Source organism: Hippichthys cyanospilos, chromosome 16 (assembly GCF_059441005.1).
Source record: "Hippichthys cyanospilos isolate Australia breed blue-spotted pipefish chromosome 16, RoL_Hcya_1.0, whole genome shotgun sequence".
In the NCBI taxonomy this organism is placed as follows: Eukaryota; Metazoa; Chordata; class Actinopteri; order Syngnathiformes; family Syngnathidae; genus Hippichthys; species Hippichthys cyanospilos.
The window spans coordinates 12,491,396-12,503,601 of NC_142384.1; the positions used below are offsets into that span (position 1 = coordinate 12,491,396).

Below are 12,206 nucleotides of genomic sequence, written 5' to 3' on the forward strand. Positions count from 1 at the left end.
GAACTAAATGGCATTTTAAATATGACTGTCCTGAAAAAAAAAATCTCAAAAGTCACACACAGTCAAATATATTAGTTATATTGCAGCACATTTTTGTTATCAGGTTAAATACACAGGTATTCCATCTTTCCGTTATTTGTCATCGCTTAGACTGGCTACTTTTCGACTGCAGGACAAAAACAACCATTTAAGCTCACATTCACGAAATGTAAAAAAAAAAAAAAACCTTCAACGTGAGAAGTTCAACATTTGCATTCAACAAAACTAAACAAAATAAAGCAAAATAGAATAAAACGAAGCAATTTCTTAGAGTTCAGGTTACCAGTTGAGCCTTATGTAGGTATGTGTGTCTTTTTGCACCTTTGTTTCTATCTACAGGATCTAACTATGCTGCTCTTCTATAATACTATAAAATAAATAAGGCCAAGTCTTTAAGAAAAGTTTTGAAAGGAAATTTAAAAGTAATTGCTTTGCTTTCGCCAAATCTAGAAGTCAAACTGATCAGTGTGATCAACCCTTTACATGACATTTTAACCAGGGACTCATCGTGTTAAAAAATGAAATTTGTTATCACGCTATAATGTGACGTCAAACTTTAGTCCTAGTGTGGTAGTATTACACTTCCGTAAATTCAAATGTGCATGCTAAAATGTTTTTTTTTTCTTCTTATGTCCTTGTAAATTCTGTCATCCTCAAGACTGCAGACTCAGGTCATGGAAATGTTCAAAGGTTGAATTGAAGCATTAAAGCTCTTTTTTGCTTGTTGAATTTATGTTTCTCATATTGCCCCAATCCCAAACAAATATTTCACTACTGATTTGTATAAGTGTGCCATAAGGCCCATAATACGTGTGAGGCATTTAGGTCACTTGCGTTGCATCGTCTCTGCTGGTGAAAGTCAAGAAAATGGGCGTGTGGGCCTTTGTGGCGAAAATGTGCCAGTACTATCACTTTAAGAGAATTTGGTTGTAGCCAGCCAATCAGAGGCTGGCGGGAGGGAGGAAAGGGAGCGGGGTGGGTAGCAACAGTTGCCCTGGTGAGGACGAAGCGCCATAGCCACGGTAGCCCTGGCGACAAGAACCCGGCAACGAGAATCAACAACAACAACGACTGAATCGGCCATAATTTTAAAACAACAGCTTTTAACGCCGGGAAATACACACGTGGAATCACAGGTGAAGCCCATGGTGCACATGGAATATTTTCCTGGATGAATTGTAGCGGGCTTTTTTTTAACCCTTGTTTCTGTCAGGCAGCTGGATTCTAATATTACTCTGCAAGCTAGCTGTAGTGGCGAAAATGTCTCGTATGGCTTTCTGGAGTGTGGCCATTTGCGCCCTTTAGTCTTTGGCTTGTCAGTCCGCCTGCCGTGACGACGGATGCTGCGGGCCGTTGTTATGGCGATGTCAAAAGCGAAAGGTAACAGTTACAAAATGGCGGTGTTGAGGCGCTCGGGTGCACTGTTGCGGGGACATTTGGAGTCAGTAGCGGCACGCTACACCTGGCTCGTGTTGTTTTATCACCCCACAGTATTACAGTTGCAGTGCCTAGTTAGCTGTGCAGCTCGTCCTTTTTTTATTCGTCCTTTTCTCACAACGCGGATTCAACAGCGTCGCTAACACAAAAGTCAATCGGCACGTAGCGTATACACAAAGAGTTGCCGATATCGGATGACTACGATTCGAAGAAATTGTGAAAGATAAATGCGATGAATAAACCGTGTTGTGTTTGGTACAGATAGTCAAGCGAGACAGACAGCTAGGGCATGTGGCGGACATTGACGATTCTGAAGAGGCGTGGCAAAACAAAGCGCCTGCGTGGGAGTCGTGTATGCAAAATGATAAATACGAAACATGGAATTATTTGTTTTGAAATGTGATGGCTGCAGTCTCCGTTTTGTTTTGTAGAATCGGAAATTGGCCCGTTTTGGACTTTCTAATTCACTTTTGGCCCCCAGATGAATCCAGCCATATTTTTCACCAATGCTGACATTGGTTTCACTGTTCAAAAATATGAGTTACAACAACTTACAACGCTATCTGCAGTGCATTTATTGCAGATAAATCTTCTCCCCGTTCCCTTTGATTGTGCACAAATCTTTCTATAGTGAGAGACTGAAAGCTCAAGTGGGTTTGGGTGTGTATGAAAAACTGCAATTTGCATTCACTTTTTATGTTGATCTGCTGGTTATAATCCACAGAGATTTATTGGATTGTTGAAATATTCATGCGACATAAATGCAACATTTCTTCTAAACAAAAATACTCAAGTCACAAAAAACACGTTGCATTAAAACTACTCTGGCAAGTACAACTCATTCAAAAACTAACCTAAGTATATGTAACTGACCAAATGTAGCCTCTGTTTTTGGACCAAAGAAGTGTATGTAGATGCATGCACATCAAATTAATGCTGTAGTGACATGAAACAGACATTGTACCAGTTTTTAATGTTTTAGATACACCCACATGAGGTCCAATGCCAGAGGGTTATGATTCCGCCTTTACAAAGATAATCATGCTTATCTACTTATACAGCTTTGGAACTTTTAGTTATGCACTAATGTAAAGTGCACATGCATCAATCAAAGAAAAATGTAATGGCTCATAGTGTATATCAAAACTAAGCGTCATTGATTATTGGACTTCCATGAATTGTTGGTCTATTTTCTTAGAAAATAGCACAGTTTTTATCAATGCATCATATTTCTTTGCTACTTTGTACCACCGTTAAGAAGGCAGTGTGATCACATTACAGGTAATAAGACACTACTGATGCTCCACCTCACTAGTGGCTTGCACATTAGCTGTATCATTAACTGGCAAGCTGTACTTCACAACCATAATTGCATCCGGGCAACAAATCGGGAAACTACTCCAACGGCTTCTGACTTTTATTTTAAAGCATAATTGCAAAGGACTTGATGTGGAAAGGTACTGTAATAAAATGACATCATAATAGCTTGTGTTTTCTGTTTTATTTGACAAACTGTGGTCGAGTCTAAATGACTTAATTATTGATTACTTTATGCTACTAAAAGGAAAAGTGCCTTTGAGTTGTCTGTGTTCAGTATACGTACAGTTTTGCTCATGGAGACATTTTTAACTCTCAACAGCCAGTACATATACCTAAGATAATCATATTTACCTTTTTCATGCTTTCAGGGTTATTACCCAGCCAATGTAATGGCCACCTCGGGCTATGTCGGCGACATCCAGCCAGCAGCCCCATCTCAAGGGACTGTTGTCACATCTGGACAGCCTGATGCCAGCTCCACACCTGTAACTGCCCCTCAATTTCTCTCTGAGATTCAGACCACTGTTGTCACTCCTAGCGTTGTCACACCGACAGCCCAGACTGCACCTACGGAACAAGCCACTTCCATCAGCACTCAGAAGCCCAGTTCTGGCACTCAAACCCAGTCAGCAGCTCAGACCCAGCCTGCACAGACACATTATGTAACAGCAGAAATACAAGGCTCCCCCACACAGTCTGGAAATGGACAAAGTGCTCCTCAGTACATTGTTGTTACAGTTACAGGTAATGCGCCACACCTTTTAGCTCTGTATCTCTACGCCAAAGAATAATTTGAGAATCAGAGTAACGGTACATAGCACCCAATATAGCAGTTGCATATGAATATTTTCCTGATGCTAACTTCTTTGTTTTATTTGTCTAGCAGAGGGCTCCCTTCATTCAAGTGACAGCGTATCTGACTCCAGTTCCCCTCCAGCTGTCGTGCAGACTGGAGTTCCCACACAGGTTGTTCAGCAGGTCCAAACAGCCCAACAGGTAAACAGTACATATGTGCAAAGGGCCGTTTTGTGTTGTCCATTGCACACCCTACAGCTTTTCATATCTTTGTTTGAACAGAGGTCTGTAGTCCAGGCCACCTCACAGATCGCCAAGACTGAGCCTGGCACACAGCTCAATGTTACCAATCTACAACCGGTTCATATCAGCCCTGAGGTAAGGTCGTCATAAATAACTTCTAAAACATGATGTACACTTAAAAAAATATCATCAGCTGTGACTGTGAGTGGCTAGTTCTTATTGTCACTTATCAACACCACCCGTGTGGTGGTATTTAGATCCTTTTTAGCTGTGGAGTGACAGCGTTAGTCAGAGAGCAGAATCAATGGAAGAAAGGCTTCATGCAGTGTAGGACGGCGCTTAGGCCCCAGAGCAGACTGCAGACTGGCAAACACATCTAGATCCCAGTGGACAGCATTTACTATAAGCAGCTATTCTACTGGTTCTCTTTGCACATGGACAAGGACTCACCAGCTGCCTGCTGCTACAACCAAGTAGGTCAGAGACACAAGGGAACTAGCAGCTGTGGCGTTAAAGGTGCTCATCAATTAATCACAGTTTTAAAGTACAGTAGTGCCTTGTGATATGAGTTAGATTTGTTCCATGACTACACACGTAAATTAAAACACTGATATCGCAAATCTTCTTTGGCTGATTTTATTCCTGGGGTCGACTTTTTATGTGTGTCATTTCCATAGCTAAATTTGCATCATCTTCTGGGGGTGGTCTCAAATGTACTATGCATGTTTAAATCCTTGACTTGGAATTATTCTGTCAAGTTTAAGACTTCATGCCTCTCTGGGCTCAAAACATAGCCCAGAACTTTACATGGGACTCAGGAGTGGGATTAAACATCTTGGGGGCTCTTTTATGATGCATTATTTTTATGACCCGAGTGCAATTAATTACACTGTTATACACACAACAAACTGGGTGGATGACAGTGCACGTCCCAAAAAAGTCATCAGTCGGGTTACTTGTATCTCAGTACACCACTGTATATAAAATGCAAAAACTAGGGCCTGATGCGAACATTTTTAGGCTGAATTACTGTACTTTGTAATGTGTCAATGTGTAAAAAAAACAAACAAAAAATGGCAAAAATCTTTAATAGCCAATATCATTTAGTCGATTTGATCAACTGATTAATTGGTTGGGCCCCATAGAAAACATTTTGAGCAGTTATAGGCATTTTACAAATAGATGTTCACTTGTGTGCCCGTAGGTCCAACAGCAGCTTGCACCAGTGCAGGTGCAACATGTGTACACCAATCAGGTGCAGTATGTGGAAGGCGCAGATGCCAACTACACCACCAGCACTATGTTAGAATCTTTTCCTACCTTACATTGGCAACCGAACTCTGTACTTTTTCAGTTTCCCTCGTCAAACATCTAACTTTTATTTTCAATCTTCCATCCAGTCGTTCCGGCACCTTCCCGTATACTGAAACAGCCCTGTACACCCAGAACACTGCTGGACAGTATTATGAAGGTCAGCCAGCCTCAGGCACTCAGGCCTCCACTCCTGGCACACCTCTGACAGTCTCTGTGACCACCGGCACAACTGGAGCTGTGTCGATGTTTGTGGCTCAACCCAGCAGTGGAACAGGGGGAGGGACTACAGTGGTATCCGCAGGTGGTACCACAAATGGGTCAGGGGATGGGACAGGCACTAATGGTGGTGCCACAGGAAGTTATGTGATCCAGGGGGGTTACATGTTGGGCAGTAGCAGCAGCAGCAGTAGCAGCGGCGGGTCAGCCGGCAACAGTCAGAGCTACTCCCACACCGCCCGCGCCTCCCCAGCCACTGTGAGTATAACAGAGGGCGAGGAGAGTAGCGTGCCGTCGGCAGACAAGAAGGTATGCAGAGGCTCCAAGCGAAGGATTTTTTTTTCATTCTCTTTCATTTGCACAACCCTTTGGCGCCATGCCCTGATGTCGTCAAGTGGAAAGCACAATTAAAAATGCAGAGATTACAAACACAACAGCATTGTAAAGGCATCCCTGTACACTATAGTCTTCTCTTCTTGAACACATCTCAGACTACTGAAGCATACCATATTTTTAACTGTGATTTCCAGCTCAAAGAAAACCAAATCATGATCTCATTGCTTTCATACCATTGCAGTGCATGTAGTACAAGGGGCACCTTTGAGTTGCCTGAAATGCCCCCAAACTATATTTGCCATTCCCAATCATATATAAATCCATATGATATTGGTGACCAACTTATGTCTGGCAGACATTTCATCAGTATTTCAGGTCATTAATTCATTGCATACCAATGTTGTAAGCCACGGCACGCACACAAAGGTATTTGTGTTTTCATTTCAAAATGATCTGCAAACTTAAAACGGTTTTGTGTGTCTATATTGAATAGAAAGTACACATTGCATGTAATGTATGTTAAAGCATGCATACTGTAGGTACGCTACTCACCAAAAGTAAGGGATATTAGGATTTGGGGTGATTTTAGGACAAACCTTAAACATTATATTTGACCGAAATCAACAAAATACACTATATTTGACCTAAATCCCAATCTAACTTTTTTTGTTCTGAGTAGCGTATTCATAATTTCTATAATGAGTTATGAATGCTTTATCCTTGCTAATTGTATCAGTCTCCTTCGTTTCCTTTGCCTGCCGGTCAGGTACAGTGGTTGCTGGACAACTACGAAACTGCCGAAGGAGTCAGTCTGCCCCGCTCGACCCTCTACTGCCACTATCTGCTGCATTGCCAGGAGCAGAAACTCGAGCCTGTTAATGCTGCCTCTTTCGGGAAACTCATTCGATCTGTTTTCATGGGACTACGTACGCGACGCCTTGGCACTCGGTAAGATGTGAATTAAGGCCCGTGTGAACTATTTATGACTTTTATATGTATGAATGCAACAGTGGTTTTTTTTGACTGGCATACATCTTGAGGATATATATTTTACTGTGTGCAATATCTTAAAGTCTCTAAAATGTTCTTAGTGTGGGTGGAAATGTGGGCTGTGATTGAAAACAGCATGTGTGCAGGTTTGTGAGTGACACCAGAGGAGAGAGACTGCATGTTCATTTGTTAAATTCATATTTGTGTCTGTGTCAAATATCTCCCCTCGAAGACTCAATTTTTGAAATTAATACCCATTTCTGTACTTGACAGGGGCAATTCTAAATACCACTACTATGGTTTAAGAATCAAGGCAGGCTCTTCGCTTCTGCGCCTAATGGAGGATCAGCAACATCTAGCTATGAGGCAGCAGCCCTTCTCCCAAAAACAGAGGTGCACACATCTCATTGCTGTACATTTTTCATTTATTTCCAATCTTTTTTTTTTTTTTTTTTCGTATTGTGCCTTTATTGTTTCATGTACATTCTTCTTGTCCAATCAGGTTGAAGCCTGTGCATAAAGTGGAGGGAATGACCAATGGGACAGCTTCGGGAGCAGGACAGCAACAACTCCAACAGCAAGGTTCTGGACAAGTGGACATCAGCACCCAGGTTCAGCAGTACCAGCAATTCCTTGGTTAGTTCTTTTTTTGAGAGAGAGAGAAAGAACAGTAATCTGAACCCATCTCATCATATAATTACGATGGCAAACCAATCTTCTCTTTGACTTTTGTAACTGAATTTTCTTGTCATGTGTAATTTTGGTCAGATGCAACCAGAACACTTCCTGAGTTTCCGGACATTGATCTACAGGGGAAGTCCCCGCCCGAGGGCATTGAACTTGAACACATAAAGAGCTTTCAGCTGCTCTACAGAGAACACTGTGAGGTAATACGTGAGAAGAATTAGACTAACTTGTTTCAATGCATAAAATATTTTAATAAACATTTACTGAAAATGGACAGATCATTTTCAGTGCTCAGTTAATGTCAAAAGCTTTAGTATACTACTAAGCTTTCCGATAATTCTTTTTTTCCCTCTTTTAGGCCATACTGGATGTGATGGTCAATCTTCAATTTACCCTCGTGGAGACCCTTTGGAAAAGCTTCTGGAGGTTCAGTCAGAGTCAGGCTGGAGATGCCGCACTGGCTGTGTAAGTGCTCCAGATTTTTTCCAAACAAATGCCCATTTCACACGAGTTTGTAAGCATTTGACAGTAGACTTTGCAGTTCTTATATGCATATCATTCCCTCACCAATTAACATGGAGGCAGTGTTGCAAAAACGCACATGCTAAGAAGTTATTCTGTTCTCCAATCCAGTTCAGCGGGAGTTTGAATCATACTTGCTGCAAAATAGAAAAAAAAAATATTATGATTTTAGGGATTATTGAGTCACATTAACCAATGTAATAGTTATACAAATCAACCAATGATTGCGCTAACACGGGAAAAGATGCATTGACAAGCATTTTAAAATTAGTTTAGTCCAACATACAAAGAGAATATTATAAATGCAAATCTATTCACTGTTACCAGTCACGATGAATCAGAAAAGCGCCTCCCAAAGTCCTGCCTGGTGCTGCTGTGCAAGTACGATCCGGTGCTGCGCTGGAGCCGTGACTGTGACAACAGCCTGTATCAAGGCCTGGTAGAGATCCTCATCCCAGATGTCCTTCGGCCAATCCCCAGTAAGACATTTAAACATACGTGGCTGTGTTGTTATTTTGTAAAGTCTGTCAAAAAAGATGAATTATTGATCTACCAAATACAACTAGTTCAATTTTTCAACCAATACCCTTCTTAATATTGTAACTTGAAACTTGTTTTCAAGGAGGAGTGTACATATTTTAATGTTTGTTTCATGCAAAAAGCAGTTGTTCTGACAAAAATTATGCACATTGTATATCTATTGTTAGAGCTGATATTGAAAAGATTTTATCCGTTGAAAGTAAAAAAAAAAAATCCATTCAATAAACACTTTTATACAGGGGACCATTTATGGGTTTTTCCGCAAAAACATCTACAGTTAGACCGGAGTTATTGAAAATATCTGCTGTGTTGAAAGTAAAAAAGAAAAACAACAACAACAACAAAAAAACACATATTATTGTATTTTTTGTTTCATCTTTTAAAACTGGGATATGGTCTTTTAAGGTTTTAAACAGTCACAAAACGTTAAGGTATCTCAATGGTTAAATTAAACAGTTAACTAATTGCATTATGGTTATTACATGAGTACCATTTTCCTTCTGCTCTCAGGTGCCTTAACACAAGCCATCCGGAACTTCGCTAAAAGCCTGGAAAGCTGGCTGACTAACGCAATGATGAACATTCCTGAGGAAATGGTCCGCATCAAGGTATATGGCTGCTGTATTTGTACTGACAATGAGCTTAAATTGATTTTTTTTCTACATTTTTGTGCTCCTTTAGCACCACTAACAAACTTCCTGTCTGTAATTTTCTTGCCTTGATAGGTAACATCAGCCAATGCATTTGCCCAGACACTGCGACGCTACACTAGTCTGAACCACCTGGCTCAGGCGGCTCGTGCTGTTCTCCAAAACACGGCCCAGATCAACCAAATGCTCTCCGACCTCAACCGTGTTGACTTTGCTAACGTTCAGGTTTATGTCCTTTCTTAGTGTCGGGAACGTTATGCTGGGTCAGACCATCTAACATTGTACTTATAGACTGTCCTCTATCCTATTGCCCCTATGCAGGAGCAGGCCTCATGGGTGTGCCGCTGCGAAGACCGTGTAGTGCAACGACTGGAGCAGGACTTTAAGCTGACCCTCCAGCAACAGAATTCTTTGGAGCAGTGGGCTGCCTGGCTGGATGGTGTGGTTTCCCAGGTGTTAAAACCCCATCAACACAGCCCTACCTTTCCAAAGGCTGCCAAGCTCTTCCTGCTCAAGTGGTCCTTTTACAGGTATTGCGCAGAAGAAGCAATGTGTGATTATAGCGAATTTGCATAGTGGCTGAATTACTCTCATGCTTTCTCTAGTTCCATGGTGATTCGAGATCTTACCCTGCGGAGCGCTGCCAGTTTTGGCTCCTTTCACCTGATTCGCCTTCTGTATGACGAATACATGTACTACCTGATAGAACATAGAGTAGCCCAAGCTAAAGGAGAGACCCCTATTGCTGTCATGGGGGAGGTAATGACACACACACATATGCACAGGCTTTCCTAAACAAAACATTTGTGATCACTACAACAAGTCCTTCATCTTGTTCTTAGTTTGCCAGTTTAGGAAGAGGTCTAAACATGCTTGATGGCGACAAAGGTAATTGCATTCAAATACTGCAGCATCTCTTTTCATGTGCGTCTCCAACATGTTCTAACAACATGTCTGATTCAGAAGAAGAAGAGGAAGAGGAGGAGGAAAGCGATGAGGAAAGTCAGGAGTTGTCCCTGCCGTCAGATGCGGTGGTGTTAGGAGACGAATCTCTGGAGCCTCCTGCCAAGCTGGCCAGAACAGACCAGAGAGTTCTCTTTGCCACAGGACCAGCTGACAACTAATCTGCGTTAGACCATAAGAAGAAAGAACTGATCATGCAAAAAGAAAATACATGTATATACAGCAGCTTTTGTAAATGTTGTGCACAGTTTTGCTGCAGTGCTCTGCTTACTGTTTGTCTCTTGCTGGTAAAAGCGCATACACACACACACACACACACACACAAACACACACACTTGTTAGGATTAAATTAGCACGTAAGTAAATTTGAGCAAATGGATTCCACAATGCAAAAATGTGTACATTTAGACCTTCACTTGTGTTGATCTGTAAAACATCTTGCCCAGTCACTGCATTGGCATTTAGAGCCTGCCTGTCTTCTGACTGTGAAACCAGTGCAAAATATTTCGCAAAATATTACTCAAAGAATCACTGAACCCACTGTGCTGCGTGCATCTGCAAAGTCAAAGTGAGGAGGAGAAGCATGCATAACTGGACCATGAGCTCTTAGTCAGCCTTTTTTTTTTTTTCAGGAAAGTCAAATTTGTGTCAATTGTTAGGGTGTGCTCAGTATGTTTGAACATGAAGATCACATCAAAGTGTGTAGGTCTGATTGTGTTTAAGTTATGATGTGTTTTTCATGCACAGGCGAATCCCAAGACTTCATTTTTACATGCGATACATTGAATTTTACTGCCTCTAAAAAGACATAGGCGTTTTCTAGGAGTGCCTGTCACAGCTGCTACACATCTGTACAGATAACGCCACAGCTGTGGAATAAGGACTCGTGGGTTGATGCAAAAATGTTGAGTTTGTCACATGTTTGTTTCAAGCGCTTCATCCTTGTTTTAATTTAAAACATTTGTGTGCCCTTGTTTTATTCCAATAAGGTTTTTGTCTCCTCATATCATGGTATTTTTCTATCTGTGCCAAGCCTTTTTATTTTATTCTTGTATGGAATATGTCTGTGCCTGTCCCACTGTAATTTTCCATTCTTTTGAATTTAATTGTCACTAAGTGAATCTGTTGTGCAGTGTAAGGTGCTGTGATGTCACACATTGTAAACAATTACTGATTTTTTTGGTGGTTGTATTTTTATCAAGCCTCATGTCATATCTAAAGACTTATCCACACGACAGGCTAAGACCTAGCCTCCTTGCACATTTTTTTTCAATCATTCATCAAGTCTGACAGTTCTCTTGAGATGGTGGAAGTATTGTGTGCTAAATTGTGAGATGCAGGTGTCACATTTAAGATGAACATCACACCCCTGTGGTTTTCAAGTGAATAGTGATGGTTAATCTGCCTTTTCTTCACCATCAATGCATTCCCGCCATTGGCTTTGCTTGACTTCATAAAACCATTTTCGTCAACACTGTCAGGAAACGATTGGTTAACGTTGAAATGCCAGTGTTCTATTTACTTTTACTTTTTTTTAGTCGCCACAGCGTAGGCCTACTTGTTTGTCAGGGCCGTTTGAAACCTCAAATCAGCACATCTATTATTTTTAGGGAGTCCAAATCTATTCCACAGCTGATTACATATGAACAGTCTTTAAATGATTTTAAAAAATGTAATTGTTGAGTAAAATGTTTTGTGTGTGTTTTTTTTAAGTGCAATGTTTCCTATAAACAATACAAAGTAAAGTAAAGCTATTCGATGGCAGCGTTTTATGGATTTGGTCTACTTTAAGTATGACTGTGCCTTTGGAGGTGGTAGAATGCAATTCAGAAGTATGACGTTAAATATGTTAATTAAAGACTTTTAAAAAAAAATGCATTTCTTCTCCCAATGTCTCAAAGAGTTACCTTAGCGAACACAAACTGAATTTGCTCTAAATTCAAATCAAATCCAGAAGTTTATTTACTAAATTTTCTTGGAAATCTGCGTGTCGGACTTGCAGCTCTGCGATTTCCACCCTTACTTTTTTTTTGCATAATACTGCAATAGAAACTACAACTTAAAAAAAAATCTCTGTCATTACTATAAATTGGTAGGTGTTTTTCTCAAGGAAATTTCAAACTGTTTGTGTCTCCATGCCTTCACATCCAGTAG

At 40.9% G+C, this 12,206-nt stretch overlaps 1 protein-coding gene and 1 long non-coding RNA gene across 8 annotated transcripts; one reads left to right on the forward strand and one right to left on the reverse strand.

Moving 5' to 3' along the window:
- Nucleotides 1-1,019: 1,019 nt before the first annotated feature.
- Nucleotides 1,020-11,824, forward strand: rfx1a (regulatory factor X, 1a (influences HLA class II expression)). Of its 7 annotated transcripts, none has more exons than XM_088437742.1 (18): nt 1,020-1,175; nt 3,165-3,540; nt 3,680-3,792; nt 3,874-3,969; nt 5,039-5,136; nt 5,235-5,673; nt 6,467-6,648; nt 6,964-7,083; nt 7,193-7,326; nt 7,459-7,577; nt 7,736-7,842; nt 8,227-8,378; nt 8,950-9,047; nt 9,165-9,314; nt 9,411-9,619; nt 9,695-9,848; nt 9,932-9,977; nt 10,053-11,824. In XM_088437742.1, exons 2-18 carry the CDS (start codon nt 3,186-3,188, stop codon nt 10,211-10,213), a joined length of 2,733 nt encoding a protein of 910 aa, XP_088293868.1. In that variant the 5' UTR covers nt 1,020-1,175; nt 3,165-3,185; the 3' UTR covers nt 10,214-11,824. The 7 variants fall into 7 exon arrangements, with proteins under 7 accessions (XP_088293868.1, XP_088293872.1, XP_088293873.1 ...); XM_088437746.1 differs by having other exon boundaries at nt 10,056-11,824; XM_088437747.1 differs by having other exon boundaries at nt 6,473-6,648.
- LOC148410641 (uncharacterized) lies at nt 7,219-9,799 on the reverse strand. The gene is made up of 3 exons (XR_015868242.1): nt 8,224-9,799; nt 7,945-8,036; nt 7,219-7,333 (listed from the first exon to the last, which is right to left on the reverse strand). It is a non-coding gene; the product is annotated as an uncharacterized LOC148410641 (long non-coding RNA).
- Nucleotides 11,825-12,206: the final 382 nt, after the last annotated feature.